The 24,943-nt window shown below is 40.5% G+C and overlaps 1 protein-coding gene across 1 annotated transcript in view; it reads right to left on the bottom strand.

The window, feature by feature from the left end:
- PCDH15 (protocadherin related 15) overlaps nt 1–24,943 on the bottom strand; it is a 2,378,624-nt gene that overhangs the window by 1,184,240 nt on the left and 1,169,441 nt on the right. The window contains exon 11 of the mRNA XM_085614969.1: nt 4,367–4,573. Within this exon, the coding sequence (XP_085471095.1) occupies nt 4,367–4,573 (207 nt within the window). The remainder of the gene's footprint in view (nt 1–4,366; nt 4,574–24,943) is intronic.

A 24,943-nucleotide genomic window follows, 5' to 3' on the forward strand; every position in this document is an offset into this window, starting at 1 on the left:
TTTGACCTCTCTGAGGAGCAGCAGCTCATGGGGTGGCATACCAGTAGGCTTGATCTAGTGATTTTCAACCTCATCGACTGGCTATATGGGTCTAAGGTTAAGTAGTCATCCCTTGGGAAATGGTTTGAGTGCTGTTAAAATGTACCCTCTTTGCACTTATAAACACTCTCTGGGGAGATAAATGACGGAGTTCTATCCTCCCTCCTCTGAACACCATAGGTTTTGTTAGTATCTGGCCTTTCACACTTCTGTTGTTGGAATTTATATGTGGTTTGATTACCAGTGGCTCTCACAATGATACCTGTGGGAAATATAGACCAACAGTTTCCTCTGCCATGCAGGGCCTGTTTTTGGCATTCCCATTGTGTTTCCCATTTTCAGGGCACCACTGTGGAAACATCAAAAACAAAGCCCGCCAGACAGGAAGAAATTCCTAATCTGGCTGGTGGTCTAGCCACAGCTTTGGAGGTGCGGTTGCAGAGCGAACCCGGTGATTCACCGCCATAGTCGTAATTAGGCGCATAGTGTTGTCACTGCAAACTCTGTGGTTCTCAAAATCACAGGGCTAGAACTGCAAAACAGTGTTTTGTGATATTCAAATCCCCTTTTGAGGGTCAGGAAAGTCCATTTGACTCACAGAAGGGGTTCTATGGCTAATTCAGAATCATAATAAGAAGGGGGTATGAAAAGGACTGTCCCTCTTAATTTTAAGTTGCAATGACAGATATCAATGATTAGTTACTGCAATTGTGATGTAAAATATTCATCAGCTACTTTATCTGAGCTTTGGTGGTATTGGATGTTCAAAGTAAGGTAGGTGCTATCATTGTGGGACAGCTTACACTTTGTGAAGTGTTTAGGGTGCCTTGGGAGGCACCTAACGTTGTCCAGGGAATTATTGCATGCTTTCCTGATGGCCTCTCAAGCAGAAAACAAGTAAACATTTAAAGCAGCACCTCTCCCTTTAAGGGGCACATGCTGCTTACACAAATCCTTTTAGTAATGTGAATGCTGTTGTTTAGGTCTGGTCTCCCTTGCCGACCACCATGGCTACACTCGTTGCCAGTCACAGGAGCTCACAATGAGGGACATGACAAATTAGTATTCATTAAAAATGTTATTTTGATACTCTCTATAAATGGGAAATGTGTTATTCAAGCTCTTTGTACATAGGTCACATACAAAATTGCATCTCTTTTCGCAGACCAGCTGGTGTGTAATTTGTACATGATTTGTGAACAAGTATAAGAGCATCAGACCCAAAATTACCTCCCTGACTGACATTGTAAAATCCCAAAAATCTTTTCAAAATATCAGTATAATGAAACTAAATGCTACTTTATCCATTGTGTCATATTCTCTAGTAATAGTGGAAACTTGCTCTACCCTTCCCTTTCTTCAATTGAATCTCAGAAACGGTGGATGATTTACTAACACTGATGCTTCCTAATATAATATTGTAATTCTAATAAGCTATCCTGTTAAAAAACAACATAGAATTCCATATTCCTAAACATACCAGAAAATTCATTATCATATTTAAGATTTAAGAAGATAAGCCAGCAATTAAAATCGTTCAGTCTGAAAATTGCAATGGCTTTTGATTGTACATAGTCCTGGATTAAATGGTTCTTAAAGGAACCTAAGCACCCTTAGTGGATTCTAAAAATACCTATCTGGGCCCAAACCCATCGTTGTTTTGCTCCCCATGCCATTCCAGTTTGAACCCAGCCATATGCGAATCAGTCTTGACCCTGCTCCCTATGGGAACAGTCCAGCCTGAACTGCAAGGCCATGTCCTCCCTGGACTGCAAACAAGCATCCTGGGACCAGGTTTCAGGGTTTATTAGCATCCTCCAAGCATAAAACCTTGTTCTCAATAGTTTTGTAAGCATCCACAAATTCAAGTATTTGTTGCTCAATGAAAATAACTTTTTGTGTTGACTTCTCAAATTTGGCTGCTTGGACTGTTTGATTACTATTAACCAAATGCACTTCCTTTAGAATGGTCTTGAGAATAGAATTAGCGGATGCTGATGGAAAGGTCAGAATTTCCTTTGGATTCTTCAGCTTCAGATGAATGTTGAGTACCCAGAGCATCGGAGGACATATCATGTTGTGCAACTAGATCCAGATCCTTAGCTGGGCTTAATTTTTCTTTGAACATCATATTAGAAGGGAAAAAATAGAATATCTGTTGAATTGCCCCTTCTCAGGTAGTGATAGATGTAGTACAAAAGTAGCATAGCTTATTGACGAGTTAGAGTTTAGACCCTGCAGCGTTTTAGTATGCATTGATACATTTAATTCCAGAGTTTTGGCTTTAGCCAGCATGTTCAGCGCTCTTTGAGTTCTTGTATACCTCATTTAAGTCTGTTCAGGCAAACTGTTCATAATGTTAGGTAGACGGCGTCTTGTAGGCAGTGAATAGGTTTTTCTATTAAGCCCAATCGAGTCTATAGAAACCATTTGTATTGGCCAAGGTAAAATGCTTGCTTCTCCTCTATCTTGACTGCAATCAGTTTTCCATTTGTCTCTAGTTCTAGTTCCTTCTAAATGAAGTGCTTTGTTAGAATGCATCAATAGTTTGCAAATAAGGTGCACTCTCATCACAAAAAATAATAAAAGTTGAATATATTTTTATGTTTCTTTTCTGAAACAGTTCAGAAACTGAAAAAGTTACACTTTTGAGAAGTGTATTAATTTGCAGAAACATATACTTGGTTGTCTAAATTGCATGTGTTCAAGTTCTAAATATTTTTAGAACTGCATTTATTTTGATGCAATTTAAAACAGCAATATTGGAGAGAGAGAGTCTAATTTTACTGGCTTTTTGCGGATTAAATTTGAGTTATGTTTATCAACACCAAAACAGTTTATTATACACAGTAAACATCTGCAATCAAATGCAACCCTCTTTATTAGAGATTCTCATGATGTTCCAGCTCCTATAATGATTTGGTTTTTGTGGATGGGCAGACAGTTCAATGTGAAAACAGAATAATTGTTCAATTTCCAACCAGTGCTACATATTTCAAATGCCAAGTCTCTTTGCCAGTATCATTTTGCTATGATATAAATGACTACTTCTCGTAATTTGTTTCATATATATTCAACATAATCATGGCCACATTTGGAATATTGCTTTTTCCCAGAATGGTACAAGGCAATAGAATAAGCATTCTCTTAAATGTTTCAACTATAAACACCTGCCAAATTGCCGCCGAATTTTCATGAGTACAAAAGTAAATCTGCCTTTTCTCCATAGTCACTCCAGATTTTCCATCTTTTTCTAAACCCTATATTTTCATTTTTTTTTATTGTGTGAGGTAAAATGCCCAAGTTTTCCCTTTAAGCATGGTTAATTTGGCTTATTCCCTGATTGACACATACTTGCCTTAAGTCTGCAGCGTATGGTGTAGAAAATCTTCCCAGGGACTAGAAGTTACATGACACCTGTGAACTGCAGCACCTATTGTGCCAGCCACCCAGTGGACCTGTAAAACATGGCTTCAGTCTGACTACAAGAACCTAAACACTTGCGGGCTGAATACGATGTCAGTCGTAAAGCCTCCGAACTAAGGCCGAAGAAAAACAAATACGAATAATCTATATTCAATATGTAGAGGTCTGCAATTGGTTGAAGAAATGCAGACTTGTTAAATAATAAGGGCTTGTCTTAAAGTTTGGGGGACCTGTACTCTGTGACAAATGTGACAGATATTCTGTCTCCCTTATTATAAGTTCCTCACCTGTGTCCTACTCCTGATCTCTTATCAATCATACTATATTTGTTCAGTAATATATACCCTGTTCTCCTGTTCACCATTTACCTAATTACTTAAATGTATAGCTCCTGCCCCTGTTTATTTATCTTGATTTGTACAATGCTCTTGTTGTTTGTACTTTGTATATTTCATATTTTTGTTGCGCTACCTTTCATATGCTTTTATTCCCTATGTGCCTTATACTATCCTTATCTTGTAAAGCACTCTGATACCTCTGGGTCTAGCCAGCGCTATATAAAACCTTCAAAATAAAATAAATAAAAATAAAGTGCATTAATCTTAACACACAGGTGTACAGAATATCCGTATTGACTGCAACTGAATTTCATTCTACCATACTCTAAACCAGACCCAAAGTTTCTAATGTACAAAAGCATTAGATTTCTTACCAAATAGCTTAGTGAATGGCACAGAATGGAAAAGGGTGAATACAATATTATTATACAAATTTGAGACAAATGATTGACAATATCGTATAGACTTATGAAAACAAATGTCTAACGGGTGTACGTATACCAATTATTTCAACAACAAAAAATGTGAACTGGTATATCACAAAGCATGATAAGAAGTCTCACCTCTTCTACGTCGTTATCTAAGGCTATTATTTTCAAGGGAGCTGTTAGATTCTGGTTGGCAGAGATGGTTGTACCCACAGGAGAAGATTCCAAAATGAAGCCTTGATATCCATTTACCGTGAAGAAAGGTGCTTGGTTGTTCTCATCAAGGATATCGATATGCAGATTGGCAAATGCTGGAAGAGGATGGCCGTTGTCTTGCTCTGCCTAGACAAGAGAGAGGCATGCATTAAGGGCAGGAAGGAACCCAGCCGTGTTTATATTTCCATAGCTGTGCAATGATCAGCAGATTGATAAAGTTTCAAATGATCACTGAAGTTTACCTCCCTTAATTAAACTGCAAAGGACATATAAAGTACCTGTTCTGTGGCCACGGACAATCACTGAGTTGAGCTGCATTCCTGAAAGAACTCACACTGTCTACGGTGTATTTTTAATTTTTTATTTTACAGAGTTTTATATAGCGCAAACTTGACCTGAATCGGGTATCAGAGTGCTTTACATAGCACCAGTTGCGTTACATGAGGACACATTCAATTATTTTTGTTAGGCACGGGGATATTAAGTGATTTGCCCAGAATCACAGGATGTTGAACGTCATTGCCGAGACTCAAACCCAGTTCCCAGATTGAAGGTCAACCGCCCTAGCCGTTAGGCCAACTCCTCTCTCCACAAAATAAGTTGTTCCACATGCACTGCATATATGGAACACAGTTCATAAACACAGAGATCCTTATTACTAGATGCCCAATAATTAAGGGTAGATAATGGAGCTTGAGATAATGATTGTGTGTTGTATCCCCTAATTACAATACAGCATGAGTTTTTTAGGCCACCAATGAGGAATAGCATGTGGGACCCAGATATACTGGGTCCAAGAATGCATGAGGTTCACATTTCAACTTTCAAGGGCCATTTGTGTGCACAATTGGTGTTACCAGGTTCACTACATACAATTAGTTAGGGTGGTATCCCCTGCTGGATTACTGCTCCTCATGTTTCATTATGGGGCCCAGAGTACTGGACACCATTTCAGGTTTCCAACCTCTGATGCCCATAAATAATGCATTAACTTACAAAATTACAACATTGGCACATGCTCAGTGACAGTGTGATCTCTTAAAAATTGAGTAAACAGCTCTGTTCTGAACCAAGTCTTTATCACATGACAGGTTTAGTACATGGCACCAAAGGTAATAGGTGATTTTGAACTATACTTTCTGTCTTTTTAAATTATTTCCCTTTTTAGTAAACTCAGTTGCTGACTGAAGCAGATCAGATATGTTTTAACACATTACTTACTAGAAATGTTAAAGTGTGTTTATTTCAAGTGCTAAAAAGGTTACACATTGAATGTGGTGCAAAAGTAACCAAATACCTGTGCTAGAAGAAAATAAGTTATAATTTTTTAGAAGTCTATCCTGAACATAGAGATAATGGTGCCCAGCAACACATTCGGTCTGGAAAGAGATTACGTGGACAGTTCATTAACAATTATCATAATGCATTAAATAAAACAATCATAGAAACATAGATTTCAGAATATTCAAGTTCCTTTTTGTCAGAATTCTTAAATTATCCAAAGGATACTGATCACACTGGAGATAGTTTACAACATGAAGTAGACACACAAAATAATAATTACAAGGTAAAAAATCATGTCACCAGTGTCAAAATTCATGACATCTCCATTACAACACTCTTCATGATTTTAGATTACATAAACCTGTTAATAGTGATGTAGCTATACACCACAATACATGTATGTTAAAAAACAAGATCGAAACACTTTTGTCAAAATCTCCTGAGACAACCTCTCCATCAATCTTGAGTAAGGATTACATAGTCAGGCAGGCCCTGGGACCTAGGCCTGAGGTTACTGATTGACAGATCAAAAATGGGATGGCACAGAACCAGCAAATGGCACCAGTCTTGAAGAAAGCTCCACCTCAGAACCCAGAGGGTCTCCACCCAGTCCTAACAGCAGTGGTCAGGTTGTCTGGCAGCATCCAGACCTCAGAGAATGCTTCTATTGCCAATGAATGGGCCACATGGCCATCCTATGCTAGTTAAAGTTGTATCATGAGCAAATATCGATAAGCCTAGTCCAGTCCCTTGCAAAATCCCCATCCACATTATCAAGCCCAAACCAACCCGAATGCACCTTACATTGAGCCGCAGGGAAATCATTCAACAACCACACCACTGCAACAAGGAACAGATGATTGGCTGAACACATGGCAACAGCAGCAGCAGCCAGGGAACCCAGCCCAACAAGAACCAGGGCCACAACCACGACAGGGAGGGGTGACTGTCTGAAGAGATAATACCTTTACGCTAATGTAAATCCCAAATACACAGTAAGTCTAAACCCCAACACAAAATCTTCCTTTTGTTGGCACTTCAGAACTCATCTCAAACAGTAAAGAATAGGGACACAAGAATAGGAGAAAATTCAAACCTTTAATTCTGTTCGGGAAGCATTGAGGGCTGTGGTACATTTTATTGATCGGAAATCTGCGCTAGAGTCCACCATTTGGGTGCCAGTGGGACCCTAGGCCCCCCTCTGTTGCTGATCCCCTGGGATGACCCCTTGTTTGTCGGTGAATTCACATTTCAGCAAATAGTAGTAAATAGTAATAGTAAATAATAGTAAATAGAGCTTGTCTTTTGTTTGAGACTGAATTAAGATTTTAACAATTCTGAAACTTGACAGTAGGTGGGGACAAAAATGAAAACACTGTTGTAGAGCAGTGTTAGACCTGTCACCCTTAGGGTAGTCTTCCCTGTTAGAAATGGGGTCGCTAATTGGCAGAGCGAATGTGCAAAGTATTTGTGTAAAACTGAAATTAGAGTAACTCAATGAAAACACCGCAAAAAGACTCGACACAGGTGTAGGAAAATAAAGAATGTTACTTGAGTAAAACAAGACCAAAATAACAACAATCCAATAAGTAGAAGTTGAGATATGCATTTTTAAAGATTAACTGTGAGGTCGAAGGGGACTGGGGAAAATTCAAAGTTCAAGCGTCAACGATGGAGGGCAGGTCTGCTACAGGGCTCAGACAGGTCCACTGAAGAAATACCCCCGGTGGAGCTTTTGCCGATGTTGAAAGCCTACTGCATCATTGTCGAGTCACACAGAAGGGGTCCCACATTGTCGCTGAGTGAATGCAATGCATCATTGTTAAACCATGCAGTGCGTCGTCATCAAGCCACGCAGGCTGTGGATCCATTATCGTTGAGCAGCCTTTGCGTCGGTGTCGGAGGGCGATGCAGCAGACAGTCCCCTGCAGTCGAGGTGCTGCGTTGGTTTTTACAGAAATCAGTTGCAGAACCCACTTCTAAGGCCAAGGACTGGAAGGGGCACTTCGAACAAGGGTAGGACTTATAGAGCCCAGCAGGACTAGGATTGCAGGAAGTATTTTGTGTTCGTGAAACGTCAGAAAACAGGAGGCAAGCCAGCAAGCCCTTAGAGTCACTCTGAGTCCAAGTGAGATGGGTCCAGTCCTTGTCCTCAGCTGGGCAGAGATCAGCAGGCAGTAGTGAAGCTCAGCAAAACAGAGAAGCAGTTCCTTAGAACAGATGGTTACAACAAAGTGGCAATCCTTACAACAGATCAGTCATTACTCCAACAGAGTTCTTCTCAAGTCCAGTAGTGTGCTGATTTGATAGGGTCAGAGCCCTGGAACTTATACCCAAAGTGCCTTTGATGCAAGTTGTGACTTCAAAGGACTTCTCTAAAGTGCACAATGATCCTTTTCAACCCAGTATTTTTTGTCAGGCTATCTGTGGGGGGCAAGCAGCCTTTTATGTGGGGCACAGGACACTGCCTATTCAGATGCAGGTGTGAGTCACCTCTCCCCCTACCTACCCAGGATGTCTATCAGAATGCAGTCCTCTGTCACATCCAGCCTTTCCTGTGTTTTGCCGCTTTCTAGAGGGAATACACAAAGTATATCTGTCACCCATCCCAGACATGTATTGGAAATAGGCTTCAGGCGCACAGAGCAAAGTTAGGAGCAGAGAAATGCCCCCTCTCTAAAAGCGAAATTTCTAAAATTGTAATGTCAAATCCAACTTTACAACTAGAGATGATTGATCACCATCATTCCAAATATATGAAATATGAAGAAGCTACTCCTCTCCAATCAGGCATTACAGCTTAAGAGTGTTCTAAGGAATCAACAATGCTAGCCTATAAGAGGAGTAGGCCTCACAGTGGTAAAAAATGAATTTAGCTGTCACTATGAGGACATGTAAAACTTAAAATTATGTGTCCTGGCTTTTAGTTACATGGCACCCTGCCCTTAGGGTCACATACGGTCCAACTTAGGGGTGACTTAGGTGTAATATTAGGGGAGTTTGAAGGCTTGGCAAGTGGCTTTAAATGGCCTGTAATCAAAAGGTTACTAGTGGGCCTGGAGCACTGGTTGAGCCACCCACACAAGTAGCCTTTCAAACCTTGCTCAGTCCTGCCATTGCAAGGCCTGTGTGTGCAGTTTACTGCCACTTCTACTTTGCATTTACAGCCCTTTGCCAAGCTTTACACTCTCCTTTAATTACACATAATTCACCCCTAAGGTAAGCACTATGTAGCCCATAGGGCAGGGTGCTGTATAAATAAACAATAGGATATGTACTTTTGAGTTTTGCATCTCCTGGTAGTGACAAACACCCAAATTTGTTTTTTACTACTGAGAACATTAAGAATTCCTCAATACAAAAATGTAATTCCTGATTCAAAATGAGTAGCTGTGTCATGTTTATATCATTGGAATGTAATGATAAATCCTGTTTACTGGTGAAGTTGGATTTGACATTACTATATTATGGCACTCTTAGAAAGTGGAAATTTCTCTGCTGTGACTGCTCTGCGTGCCTCCAGCCTGTCTCCAACTTATGTCTGGTGTGGTTGACAGCATCAATTTATGCATTCTCTCTAGACAGCCGCAAACATAGGTGCGTATGAGCAATCATCGCATTCTGATGGCCCTTCCTGGGAAGGAAGGAAGGAGGAGCTGACATTTTCAACTGAATAGATAGTTTCCCATCACTACACAAAGGGCTGATTGCCCCCTACTGATTGTCTGGAGCCAGGGCTGAAAAGTAAGGACCTCTATTCACTTCAAATATCCTTCTTTGAAGTTACCCCCTCTTCAAAGTCACAACTGAGTATAAGTACTGAGTCTCTGACCCCTGCTGTATTGCTACAAGGACTGCCTCTCTGCCTGCTGGACTGCTGCTCTGGAAAAACTGTTTTACTGCTCTGCTGTACTGCCCTGCTGCGTGCTACCCTCTGCCCTGATAAGGAGAGAACTGGACCCACCTCATTTGAACCCATAGTAACTCTAGGGGCATGCTGGCTTTCACCCTGTTCTGAAGTCTCAGTGACAGCAAAATTGATGCATCAAATCCATTGCGTCGATTGGAACTGATGCATCCTCTCTGACGCATTTGCTGCTCATTTACATCACTTTGATTACTGTGTGGCTCGACAATGACACATTGGCCGCACTGCAAAGGGTTTCTCCAACAAAGCTTTGCCGCTGCATGTATTGGAACTAACGCATTGCCTACATCCAAGTGAGTGAAACATACCTTTGTCAGCTCCTTGCATAGGGCCTTCAAGGTGAACGCAGCCTCCATCCAATATACCTTTTCAGCTGGCCAAGCCTGGCCCCTGTATTCGACCCGTGCTCCATAGCGGTCATCCTCAATTTCGGATTTACCCTAGTCAAGCACAACCAGATATCCCAGGTTGGCGCTTTAAGACTCTAAGCACTATATTTTGAAATAGTCTTTAAAAAATTCATAACGCGGGTTCTACTTATTGGATTCTTTGCCATTTTGACCTTGATTTACTCAAAATCAATTTTTCTAACCCTGTGTTGAGTCTTTTTGTGGTGCATTCATTGTATTACTCTGTGTGTGTGTTGCTCAAATACTTTATACATTGCCTCTTTAGATAAGCCTGACTGCAAGTGGTCTAGAGTTTAGTCGAGGTATCAATGATGGATGACCAAACTGAAATTATATTCAAGCCTGATGATCTCTGCTGGAAGGGATATATGCAAATGGAGCTAACTTCATAAAGTAGGTGTCTCCAAGGCATTACATTATGATCATCTATGAAACAGGCAGCCAATGGCTGCCCACAATATCAGTGAGAAAACCTTTTATTTAGGACATTTAGAAATGGGCAATGAGTTGCATCTAAGATACTGAGAATCAATTCTGCTTCAAGCCCCTCCCACTCATAGAACATTCGTTTTTGTAGTAATGACCATCTTTACATCTCTATCAATGTTACTCTACTTATTTCTCTATTACTTGATATGATTGGGCACTGAGCCCAGGCTTACTTATTGTTTTTAGTAATAATATCCTTTTATCTCTATTTCATGATCCTGTGACCACATTATTATAGTTTAAACAACATTTCAGTAGCTTAGTAGAGAGCATTTTAATACTTATTATTCCTTCTGCAGCACTAGATTTTTTTGCTTTTTTTGACCAGATACTTATCCTAAGGTGTACATACTCCATCCACTCCCTGCAGCCAAAGTCAGGCGTTACCAAGTATGGTACCAGAATATATCAGTTAGAATACTGTCTGACATAAATATCATCGACAGAAATGTCACCCCATTGGAGTTAGTATTGGAAAATATACACTCATTGACATGACATCATTGTAAATGATATTTAGGACAAAAAAGTCAGAAGATGTTTTTAATCAATTTTCTGATATACAATTCTTTGCCAAGAATTAGATCTCAGGTACAGATGGCTAGTATTTTGATGAAGCTGAAATTTAATTCCAAATGTAGGAGTGCTTCATAATCACGTTTAGAGTGAACCTGTATATAATCATTTGTTGTATTAACATGAAGTGTTTAAATTTGAAATGTATTAATATAAATATGTGGTGTATTTTATGCCACTGATAAGTAACAAGGAGAATTAATGTAGAAAGTGAATGTAATTAGCAGAAACATTAACATGAAGAACTCGTGTTGTGCAACTGATAATTATTCATGTATTAAATGTGCTTAATAATTATGTTATTTCATATATGTGTAAATGCATTAGTTGAACTTGCACTAGTGTTATGTGATTTCATAAATCTTATATGTTGTTTCTCTTATGTTAGCTGAAATGTGTAGGCCTGAAATGCAAGCCCCAGAGTCTCTCACTTTAGAATTAACAGTTTGAATTTGATGTGTGCTGTAAAATTTGTTCTTTCTCACGTTTTGTGTTGCTGGTGAAGAAGCGCTCACCTAGATAGAATATTGTCTTTGTTTTACTAGTCAGAACAGGTGGGAAGATGTTACAATCGTGTGGTTGAGTTGATAAAGAAAGACCATTGTGAGAGAGAGCACCCAAGAATAGCTCTGTCTTTGATAGCTTTATGCTACTTGACCCATGTGCTGACACCTTCTTATCCTGGACAAACTTCTTTGAGAGACTCCATGTGCTGACACCTTCTTATCCTTCCTCTTGAAAATGCTTATTTAGGGATGTCACCTTAGTGCTAGTGTAGAGATAGAATTAATTCTTTTCACCCACCAACCCTCGATGCAGGGAAATTTATGATTCTCTGTATTCTAATTCTTTAATTAATTGTGCTGCTTATGCTGCACTGTCTAAACTGGATGTGCAGATTTGGCTTCATGCTGATCCCTCTGTATTTCTATACACTTGTGTTGAGGTGTCTCTGTGTTCAGTTATTTTTGCCTTTGTAATAAATTAACTAACCCTTAGTAGTTGTCGGTGAGTTATTATGTATCCAAAAGAATCATTGGCTAATTGATTGTTTTCCTATGAATTTTCTCCCCTTTACACTTTCATCAGAGTGTGATTCCAGAATGGTCTAAAACTCATGGGCCCGACCTTTCCAATGTCCAGAGTAATGCAAACGCTTGGGCCTTCGGGAATTTACGATTCCTTTAGACATCATCTTGTACCATTGGTAGAAGATCTTTTCATGCTCCTTAAATTACTTCTCATAATGATTTACTGACCAGAAAATGATAGTAACAATTTGAAGTCCTAGTAGCTGCCTAATTAGGATGAAATGATAAATGCCACACATAAAGGTTTGAGTATCTGATGCCGAAAAACTTCAAAGCAGAGCAGGTGTGGCCAATGCTTTAGCCACACGTTGGTTGCACGTATGAAGTTAGTGAGCAGCAGCTAAGGGATGCCAGTTATGTAGTTCAATGGTAACCAGTAAGATGGAGAAAGAGCAAACAATAGTGTGGCTCACTCACACTCAGGTCTCTACAGTGTAGCCGGAATGTGTTTTTATCCAAGAAAAGCCATCAATTAGAGGTAACCTTGAACCCCCATCTAGTGCATAACAATGCCACACAGAGTGAGTTAAACACAAAATAGTGTCCTGCAAACATCATCACCCCTATTTACTCCTTATTGGCAGTTTAGTTACCCAACAGTTTTATTTGTCCTACCCCAAACAACAGCCAAAGTGGTTTGGTGGTAATCTGCAGATGCTACGATCTCACCTCTCCATATGATGAGCGTTCTTTTACTATACCATGTGGAATAGCTGCGTATTCTCAAAGATTCAATTAAAATTGTCATACTAGTTGATTCCATAAACACAACAACAGTAATTAATGTGCTTATTTCATAATCCAACATATAAACAGTGTTATTCACAACCTAGATTAGATATAGCACTTTCTTGACATAAGATCTTTATTTCACCAGGAACAAAATATTTATTGATCTCCAGATCCCTCTGTGAAGGGTTTGCATTGCGGCTGCTCCTCCGCTGCAAAGATAATGATTTAAACCAACAGCTAACTAGTCCCAAGAGGTGACAGAGAAAAGGCAACAGACAGCAATCCTTATATGTCCTTTATTTTTTAATGCATGACTAAACAGGGCCTACTTATGTGTGGAGGTTGTCACTGCACTCGTCTTCCACCTTTCCGTAGGGAGGTCACACTGCCCTTTCCTCTCTCCATTACCTCAACTGCCTAGTCTTTCTCCAGGCAACTAATGTGCCATGCAGCTCAGCTTCTAAGAACACTGAGGGTCAGATTTACTATGTTTTGGTGCAAAAGAGCACAGCAACCAAAGTTGCTGCAATCTGTTGAGTCAACAACTGAGAGCCAAATGCACAGTATCTATGAAGATATAGCACTGTTTTTGCCTCCTGTAGCATTGGCACACTTAGACTGCTATGTAAAAATGTGTTCACCCTTGCACGATAGTGCAAAATTGTCTGCACTTTATGAAGCATAGGTTTGAACTGGACTGGAAACTTTCCAGAGTAAAAATTATGTGTCAATATTTTTCCCACTTTGTTTGTATCCTCAGGACTGGCTTTAGGGAAATGCAACTGGAGCGGCTGCACTGGGTGCTGACCTGGGAAGGGGGCGCTGACCTCAGGGAGGGGGCCCTGTGTTTAGCAATAACTTACAATTTAAAAACAGCTACAGCAGAGTTCCTTGGGTGTTCAGATTTCAGGCAACATTAAAAATGTCACAAGAACCTTGTGATTAATGTTCCCGCTACAGAGAAAGCGAGATCAGAGTGTTGTGTAGTTCCAGTTTTGACTTTCCATAAAGTAGCACAGTGGGTTAATATGCCTGCTGCAAAGAACGTATACCATGCAGACCACTAGATCTGTATTTAATGTGGACAGCTGAGTAGATTACTGCTTTTGTCACAGATATCCTTTTGTTACCGCAGTTCATAAAATACAACCCTAATGTAGAACAGTGACTGCTGCGAACTGTCATCAGAGAACCTCAACCTTAATATAGAAAGAACAGTGACTGTTGTGAACTGTCATCAGAGAGCTGCATGAAAGCTGCATAAAATAGGTTAGGATGTTCTGGGTTTTTACCCAGTCTTTCATTATCTATTCCTAATATTGCTGGAAATGGTTTGTTTGGTTAAATATACTTTTTTATTAGCAAAGCCAGCCTTTGCTAGTGCTTTAAAACAAATGAAATGTATGTGAGAGAGGGCCTATTAAGAGATGAGGGGCACTTTTGCCTGGTTGTCCGTGGTCGTGAGGGAATCCGAGAAGGGGGGGGGGCAAAAATGATTGTCGCACTGGGCGCCAACAGCTCTAAAGCCGACCCTGTCTGTCCTGTACAATGCGACTATACATTCACATTTGGAAAAATTTGCACTTTTAAAGCTTCCTCCACTGTTACGCCTGCCCAATTCGGCATAAGTATTAGGCGCACATCTCTATCTACAAATGTTAGTAGATAGGGATTTGCATCAAAATCCCTGGATGGTTGCATGGGAACACCCCTGAGCCATCCATTGTATGCCGCGTAGTAGCTCAAAGTAAAACACAGCACTGTCCTAGTTTTCTAGTCTAGCCAATTAGGACCTAATTTACCGCAAATTGGCATGAGACAGCACCGCAATTCTTCACCAATGTGAAAGGGCAGGAATGCACAGTATTTATGAAATACAGTGCATTCCAGTCCTTTCCCCCTGTGCTGGTGCAAAATGTGGTGCCTAGCACCAATGCAGGCACCCTTGCACCGCGGTGTAATAGTGTCTGCGTTGCATGCAGAATTGTTTTTGTGCAGGAAGGGGCATTTTCCTGCACAACACTATCCAGAGAGGTGTTTTCCTCTTTCCATGTGTGCTGCAGCACACATGGGAAGAGGAAACAACGAGGAGAAATACAAATATTTCTCCTCATTACGCCTGCCCTGGGGAGGCGTAAGGTTTTGGTGCTGCACAAGGTTTTCATTATTAAGTAAATCTAGGGCAGCGTCAAAATCCATTAGTGTTGTGTGGGAAAACCCACCGCAATGCCCATGGAACGCCTCCCTGGCGCTCTGTAAGGCAACGCAGCGACTTGCGCGGCTTAGTCTTACTCCATATCTATGAGGCTATGCTGCCTCGCCTCATAGTAATGGTTGCAACGTTTGCGTCACCGGAGCATCAGAAAAAGTGAAGGTCCGGGGACGCAAGCGTCTCAAGAAATGCCCCTTAGTGTTTTTTTTCCTCTAGGTTAAAGGAGACGTTCTTTAGCATTGCACAACAGAAATCTACCATGTTAAAGCATTCTTTTTGATTGTTAAATGTTTTTCTCTGTTTGAAGGAATACCTGGAAAGCTAGTGAAAAGGTCTGCTTCTTAAGGTATTGATCAGTTCAATCTCCTGCACTCAGAACATGCGTGAGGACCGACGGCTAGTTAAAAGGTACTGTTTTATTCGTTTTGGCTAAGCTTGCATAACCTTTATTACTCTCTCTGTATAAAACAGTTACTAAACACACTGCCAACATGTACTTGGAACTGCTTGTAAATGCACTCTAGAAACGGCCAGATTAATTGCTTGAAGGCTGCAGTTCTCAGAGCTGTGATGCACTCGTAAAGAAAGGAGGGGACATAATGCACTGTGGGTAATTTAATGGCACTCATTATTATCTCATGTCATCAATCCAGACACACTGTCATCGGTTCCTGAATATGGCGCTTGTTCTTCTGCTGAAAATCAAACACGTTTGATCTGCTTGAAAATATAAGGAAAGTATTTTACCAACAAAACGCCTGCCTGGGAGAATTTAATTGTTACAGGAAATGCATGCTGACAAGCTGACAAACGCGCCCAGTTCTAATGGCATTTGTTGTTCATATAGTTTAGCTAAAAGCAACGTGCAGCTGTAGCTGTGACCTAAGCAGAAAATACATATATCTTATATTTATTTTTTTTTTCAAATCGTTTCTGTCAAAGGAGGACAGAACCATTCCCCTATGTGCGGTTGGTATAGAAGACTTTTAATAAAAATCAACATCTCGCGAGTAAAATGAACGTGATTGAATTAATTGAGACCACTTCCTTGGCCCAAATAGTCAAGATCTTACTGGAAAGGATCGCAGGCCCAAATTTATTATTTTTTAATGCACCACAATGCAGCAAGCCAAGAAAGGGAAAATGCAGGGATGAGCCATATTTAACATTCTATGTCGCATTCCTAGTACTGGCACACTTTTGCTGCCTAATGCCAATGTTGGCACCCTTGCCTCATGGTGCAAGGGTGGCTGCGTTGTAGACAGGATTGTTTGTGTGCAGGAAGGAACATCTTCCTGCTCAAAAACAATCCTAGAGGTATTTTCCTCTTTCGATGTACGCTACAGAATGCAGCACATGTAGGAAGAGGAAAAAATGAGAAGTAAAGATATTTCTCCTCGTTACGCCTCACCTGGGGAGGCGTAGTATTTTGAAGCATTTCCACACTAATGGTAAATCTGAGAATCTGCCAGAATCCATTGGTGGATAAGTGGGAACACCCACATTTCACTCAAGGAACAACTCCCTGGGGCAGAGTAATCCAAGGCTATGATTTGTGCTGCTTTGCATTACTCTAGATTTATCAAGCCCTGCAGGACCATGCAAGGTGGCCTTGCGTGGCTTGATAAGGCTCCCTTCAGTTATACTTTGCCCTTGCGCCACTTACATGGCGGATGGTCCTTGATAAATCTTTCCCACAGTGTACAAGTTGCAACTACCGGATGCCTCCCCTTAACCAAGCAATGACCAACATAGTAGCAGTGTTGCCAACATTAGCTCACTTTGGAGACCCAGGGCCCGACTCACACAGCTATTTACATCGAAACATCTAACTCACAAGAGGAATTTCCCTTTTTATGAATAGAAAAGCACTTTTGTAATTCAGAAAGGTTTTTTTTTGTATTCCCAGAATGATTGACTCACACTGGTTTATCCAAGAGTAAATCTCCTTCTGTAAGTGGGAATTGGGGGTGTTTGAAGGTGGCAATGACCTGGAAGTTTGAGAACGCCCACAAACCTCTTTCCGTCTCTTTCCCATCATTCACATGTTTAGAGACTTACTTCCAACAATGGCAAGAGGAAACCCATTTCTAGGGTGGGCAGTAGAAAGGACACCCCTTAAAAATTAAAGGAATGTATGTAAAGAGGTTTCTCCACGGGGCATATATTTTCAATCTGTTAAAAAAATATTTAAATGTTACTCAGAGCGGTTGCATTAGTTTGCTATTTTCCTCACGCAAAAATGTAACCAGAAAAAAAGAAATTAATGAAACTTTTTTAGTCTTACACCATGAATTGTCTTACTTTACTGATTTAACCTTGAAAAGTTATTTGAATTCCAACCAGTTGTAAACATGCCACCTGCCCAGGCACATTCACATTCATTACAGAGATCCCCTCTGGCAGGATCCTTAAATATAGCGGGTGCTCCATTGCTACCCCGTTGGGCAGGTGGACCACCACCCAGCTCTAGCTGAGCCTCTTGGTCTTCTAAATCTAGACCGTGTTTTATTACCAGGAAAGAAATTATAATCCCTTAATTAATGTATTATTTCCAAATTTGGTCAATTGTGCTTTTAGTATGTAGAATAGATCAACAAACAAAAAAAATCTTTCCCAAAAGGGTAATTTAAATTAAGTGGTAAACTATACGATTTTGTTAAAATTATATCGTTTTTTAAAGTAACATATCGTGAAGTGGTGAAAACACCTTTGTAATTGGGGAGCATTATAATCTCATTCCATCGAACATAAATGTAAATTTCGGCAAAAACTGAAGGCTATTTGCTTTTAACTACCTCTTCGCAACCTTCTTCCTAAGTACGCATATGTCTTTGTCACAGCAGGTTATCCCTGCTCCCTGGATTAAATCCCGTAATGAACACATTACAAGGAAGCACATGATGAAGATAAGTAGATAATGTAACCAATTCAATTAATCTCTCCGATAAAAACTACAATGCCCTGGAGCAGAGCACAATTGATCACTCAGATTCTCAATTAATGAAGTTATAAGACATTAGTTGGCTCATCACAAAAAGCAGAAGCTCTGGGCTGGGCTTTTCAAGAAGATGGCCCCTGGCAAGGAAGTGATTCGACCTTAACTTGACTTTCCTTGAACCACATTGAGATGACCCTCAATGGAAAGTCTGTATCATATGACACTCGCTATTTTATGATTTATTTTTTATATTTCAGCATCTTTTTTAAATCACAAGTAGACTTAGAATCATTAAATATGGCGTTCTTAAGAGTTACTAAATAGATTTTTGGTAGAGGGGTTCTGCCTACTCAACAGCAATGGCTTAGAAGGTATTTGCTCTTTCTAACTCACAGAGACTCTCATTGCACTCACAAAAAAATGCATTATCTGGAGAAAGCACAGTTCAGTTTAAAGAGCAACATGAAAGTTCTAAATGTTCCATTGTAGGGAATTTAGAGACATGCCAATTTAACACGTCTCTCCTAAATGTTAGGGGAATATTAGGCCCATAGAAAATAAAAAAAATCCACAAAAGCAAAGAAGTCAAGGCGAAGTGCACCAGTGTTGTAGTACCTTTGGTGTTACATGAGGCAGACCAGATTCAACATTTAGAGAACTTTCTAAAGATCAGAGGAGAGCATTAAAGCGAAGGAAACTAAGTGCATAAATAAACTGCAAGAACAACAACAATAATAATAATAACAAAATTATTCATAACAACAACACTAATAATATTAATAGCCATTATCATCATCATCATAATAATATTAATAAAAACATTACTTCATCTCGCAGCAAAAAAAATCAAGTGATGCTTTTTTCTTGCGTCTCAGTAAATTTATTGGCAAATGCCATTTCAGGGGTGAGTAATTCCCATGCAGACTGCAAATTAATTCCGACTAATAATAATAACAATCCAATCAGCAAAAGTCTGCAATATGCAATAGCTCTCAGACTGGCGATAGGTAACACTCTTCAGAATGACACCGGATACGGACAGACGTTATGCAAGAACACTACCGACTGGCATATGAAGCATGGCTGGCAATGTTTGGCACCCCTCAAAATCCAAAAGGGGGAACCCCTCCGACTGTGAAATGTGAAAGCACCCTGCAGAATGTTAATAGGCAGCATCCCTCAGCCTGGCAATATCTAGAAAACATATATATATCAAAGGAATGAGAACGAGCTTGCTACCATCCCAATGTACTGTCATACATGTGTTTCACTCATCTCTCAAACACACCATTTGTTTATTTAAAGATCCCTCATCCACCAACCTGATTGGTGGCATGCTTCATCATTAGGTTCCCACCTAAGATGCCATATGCATCTTAGGTGTGCTACGATGCTTGATTACTGTGGAGCTAGTTTCTTTTTGTCCCGTGGTGAATTTGTAACTACCTCCAGGATATCCCCCCTTAGGGAATATATTTTAATTGTGGCTTCCTTGGGTAGGATTAAAAACAGTGATACCTGAAGTGTGGTGAAAAATGAGGGATCTTTCACATCCTAGTTTTAGGTCGACATGTTTCAGCCAAATATGAGTGCTGTTTGAGTCACAGTGGGTTTCTTCAGGACCAAAATGATAGGGAAAACCCTAGTCAGTAAATGCACACACACTAAGTCATGCGTATGAACGCTGGATCATTTGTAACTTTCGATTTACACCTAACTTTTTATTGAATCTAAATAGGGATATAACAAGAAAGACATTATGCATGTATACATGGCATTTTAAATCAACAATAAAGATTGTGCAGAGCTGGCACAGCGCACTTGTGCCATGCAACATGCTTATCAGGCAAGACAAAAAAACAGCTCTGCTGCAATCAGGCATCGTAGCACACCTAAGACGCATTCAGCATCTTAGGTGGGAACCCAAAGATGAAGCATGCCGCCAACCAGGTTGGTGGCTGGGGATCTTTTAGAAATCTTAATGGTTTGTCGGAAACATCAGTGAAAGACATGTATGACAGACATTGGGATGGTAGCAACCTCATTCTCATGTGCTTGATATATACATACGGGGAAGAAGAATTCACTCTTTTCTTCTTCTCACTCTCTTCTTTACTTATAATATATAGAAAACTAGAAAGTTGCCGAAAGAAACATAACTGACAGTGGCAAAAAGCAGTGCACCTATGTCTGGAAATATTGAGCAATTTACAGAACATCTCTGACTCACAAAATACAGCAGCCATGAATGTGACAAGGTTCAGCACCCCTCACTGTGGAAATTTGCAGCACCCCTCAAACTAGCAATATGCAGCACTCCTCATACAGGACCTGCGCAAGCCCACTGCAGACTGGCCGCATAAAACTTGCCTCAGACAGGCAATATTAAACACCCCTCACACTGGCAATTTTTAGCATCCGGTCGACTGCCAATATAAAACAGCCCTCATAGTTGCACATTTCGATAAGTCTTATTCCCTATGTATGTAGATAACCTGAACATGTAAAAATGCAGCAGTCATCAAAATGGAAATACGCAACACCCCTCACATTGGCAACACGCGGCACCCCACAGGCTGTAGACATGCAAAACCACTCAGACTAGCAATATGCGGCACCCCACAGGCTGTAGGCATGCAAAACTACTCAGTCTAGCAATATGCCGTACCCCCCGAAAGGCAATGTGCAGATACTCTGAGAATGTCATGTAACAACCACTTTCTCCTGTATAAATCAGTTACACAAAGAATGTCATTGATTGCAAAGAACGGTATCATTAAAGGAACACTATTTCTTATTTTTGGGTCTGGACTGATATCTTAAACTGTCTGCTAGCCTCTTTTATTTGCAAAATAATAATACACAAAATAGTAATGTGTCTATATTTTGAGGGGTCTTAGGGCACCCTTCTTCAGTCACTACCCAGCTGGGCTGTCATTTTGGATCAGCCAACAAAACAGCAAGCACAGAATGGTACAATGAGTCAGCCTCCTTCATCTCTTACCATTGTTGCAAGTGTCATTCATGTTGGTTGAGCCAGCTCCGCAGTCATTTGGATTCTGGTGTGTCAGAAAGTGTGACTGTATTTCTGGCACTTTTTCTGTGAGAGCACAATGGAAAGGAGCATAAAAGACTGATGAAGGGGCCCATCTCGACTCACTGCCATCTTCCCTCATAGAGGTGTTCTTTGGAGTAAAAGTGGTGGGGAGGCAGAGGTATGGACCTGCACTCAGAGTATGACTGCAACTGTAAAAACCTATTAAAGCAGTATGTCAACTGTTTAATTACTGGAGATGTGTCTGTCTCATATACTTCATGTGCCATTGGAATCCTTACGTGATAGTGCATAGGGCGCTTATCATCTGTGTTCTGTATTTATGGTTGCTTTCCCATTGTAGTCCTACCTCTATGACTATGACCTGTCCTGATTTTTGTTTTCAAAGTCTGGCCATCTCAACTAGAACTGGACTGCTAATGTTTCACTGGACCACAGGAAATCCATTGGGACAAAACTATGGTGCATACACTAACAGCAACACCTGCCCTCTATACAACTAATTGCTGAATAGAAACCAAGAATTTCCAACTGCAACTAATTATGTGTAGAAGATGGCCATAGTGCAACGTGGTGTTCCAGCCTGACAGCGCAATACACTTCCTAACTACACGTATTTGTTTTTCTGCTACCAAAACTCAGTATGTGCAGAGCCACCAAATTCCCCCCATGAATTGACCTTGGATCACAGAAGGTGGTGCAGGTGAAATCAGGTTCTGGCTCACAGTGAAGAGGTGAGGATGCATGTAACTGACAGCAAGGGGGTGGAGCTGGGTCTTGAAGCCCCTCAATGATCAGCCATATTTACATGGCAGCCATATTTGCATGCCAAATAATTGTATAGGGGACTGCACTGCCTGATCTGCATATTACCCTTACCTCAGGACCGTCTTCAAGCTTTATCATGAGGTGGCTATCACAGAGAGAGGATGGTTAATTTTCCAAAAGTTGTCTCATTGCAATTTGAGGCCAGAGAGAGTAGCACCTTCTTCTCTCTTGTTGTGAACACTGAGGACAGATAGCTTTGGGGTTACCCTCTTTAAATTCATCGGGTGCTTTGGGTGAGCAGCATTCTAAAGACAGGTGAAAATGTTGTCAATGCACACGTTCAGAAATAATCATCAGTCGTCTCATTTCAGATCTGTGTACAGGTGTTAGCTGCAATGCAATCACTGCCCAACCATGTGTCATGGGGCATTCATGGGAGGGAATGGGATTTGCAGTAAAATAATCTTGGAAATCAATTTGCAGAGGCTGGGGTGGGCAGTTCCTCAAAGTTTCTCAGAACTCTTTCATTGTGGTCAAAGTAAGCCCTCTGCTCTAGTTTTTGCATCATTTCTATCAACTCCCACCCCCCCCCCAGTGCTATTTAGAAAGCACAAGTCAGAATAAAAAGCAATATAAAAGCAAGAAACAATGTGAGATAATCAAACACACAATTCTATATTAACCTCCTAGCCCTATGATATGAATCTGAAAGAAACACATTTGCATTGCTCATGGATTAATCAGAAAAAACAATTCTCCACTGCCTGCTGTTAAAAGCAATTTGATTGTTTAATGTACCCTACAAGGCGCATAAATCCAAAAAGGTTTCTTTTGCTCATACATTTATATTCTTACTTATAGGATTCTTTAGTTTCATAGAACGGTATGGAATGCATTTTTATGAGAGGTTCTACCAAGGAATCTAGAGCTCAGCGGTACAGTGGAACTAAATCTTAGCTGTTACACAGAAATAATAAAAATGAAAAAGAAAGCAAGAAACAGGAAATTAATTGTGACAGTTTCTGTTGCTTTCTTAAATAGGTTATTCAATCTTCTCCTGGAATTGACATTTTTTCATCACAAAGTACAGAACTACGCCTCATACATACTACCCCAAACCAGTGGAAGAGTAAATCCAGACATGCGAGTATTATGCTCTGCTTGGAAGCAGGGAAAAAATCAATATTATGTCCTCTAATTACATACCAGGATTTTCACTGCTCAAGTCAATTTTTCCTGTGACAAAATTTTATCCCATCCATCCTAGAAAAAAATGCTATATCTAAAGTCTGCATCTGCAGACCCTCTACAAGTACAGAATATATTTGCATCCACTACTCTCTTCAATTGTTCTGTGTGGGTTATGTTTCGCCTGGCTTCCATGTTCGTTTTAAAGCACTATTATTTCTAAAGAGCTTCTCTTCCACACTGATTTTCAGTTTCATCACCAAAGGCTAATTAAATCATGCTACACTCTCTGTCAAACTTTACCTTTTCTCCCTTCAGGAAAAAGGATGATTTCCCTAAGCAGAACAAATGAAATATAGGAATATACTTTAGTCCACATTTAAACTTGATTGAATGTCACTAGTAAATAATTGATAAAACAAGAGTTCAATTGAAAGAGCAAGATGGCACCTGAAAGGAATGCAAATAATACATAAGGATTTCCAAAACATATCAAGTACAAAGGAGTGAAGTAAAAGGCATCATGTACAAGACATACTTAGAACAGTGTGCACAGATCAAGGGCCATTGTTGACAAACTGTTATAAGATCCTACGCGAGAAAAAAGACGGACATCCATTGTGTGTTCATGGGGGTTTAGTAGTAGCACCTGATCTTTTGTAGCACATTTGTTCGCATACACTTTACTACAGTCCTCTCCGACTATTTCACAGTGTTCAATGTCATTTGGTACATGATTTCCTTCTAACCCCTGTGTGTTTTGTTTTGATTGCTGATAGACCTTTCATATAGGTATGCTACTTTATAATTTCCTTTTACTAATTCTTCCATTGGATAATATTTTATATGTTTTCTATATGCATAATTTCAATAAAAATTTTTGAAATAAAAAAGAGTTTGGTTTTTTTGAATTGTGCAGAGAAAAAGTGTCAACACTCCCTAACTATTATTCTCGAGTTATCTTACCATAGCAAATACCAAGGGGCAGATTTATGTTTCCTGGCGCATCCCTGCAAATCAGCAGGGATGCACCAGGAAAGATGCGTCACGCAAGTTTACCCTTGCACCACCACAGATGTGCCGCATTTACAGTGCAGCGCATCATGGCGCAAGGATAAACAGATGCGTGACGCATCTGATGGCATAAGGGCGGTGCATTGCTGGAGTCGTGTCGCAAGCACGACGCAACTCCAGCAATGCTCAGGGGCTGCCCACACTGAACATGCTGCGTCATGCCTTACGCCTGCTTCTAGCAGGCGCAGGCTTTTGACCCAGCAGCGTCGGAAAAGTGACTCAGTGAAGTGTCACTTTTCCGAGGCTTTTTCCGACGGAACGCCCACCCTGCATACATTAAACCTGACGCAGGTTTAATGTAGTGCAGGGCTTTACAACGTGACGCATCTCCCTAGATGTGTCACGTTGTAAATAAGGCGCAACATGGCGCATGGTTTACGCCGCCGCTGCATAACAGAAGTGATGCAACGGCGGCGTAAATGTCTCGCAAGGGGCTTGTAAATCTGCCCCCAAGACATTACATTTTGGGTTGTTGAACAATGGATAGATTCAGGTAGATGTGGGTGGACGGATTTATGTGGATAGAGGAAGAATTATGGGAGTTCCTGGGTGGACATATGTATTGGTGTGAGTTGAAGGATCAATGGACATATAACGAATGTTAGGCGAATAAGTTGATGCATGTTTGTCTGTGGTATTAACTTCTAACTACCTCGGGATTCAGACTTGGAGCATATATTTAAGCATCCACATCATCCGCTGGGCTATGCACCCGGCCACACATGACCCACAGTCTTGGACAATCTGG

The sequence above is a fragment of the Triturus cristatus genome, chromosome 1_2 (genome assembly GCF_964204655.1).
Source record: "Triturus cristatus chromosome 1_2, aTriCri1.1, whole genome shotgun sequence".
NCBI lineage: Eukaryota > Metazoa > Chordata > Amphibia > Caudata > Salamandridae > Triturus > Triturus cristatus.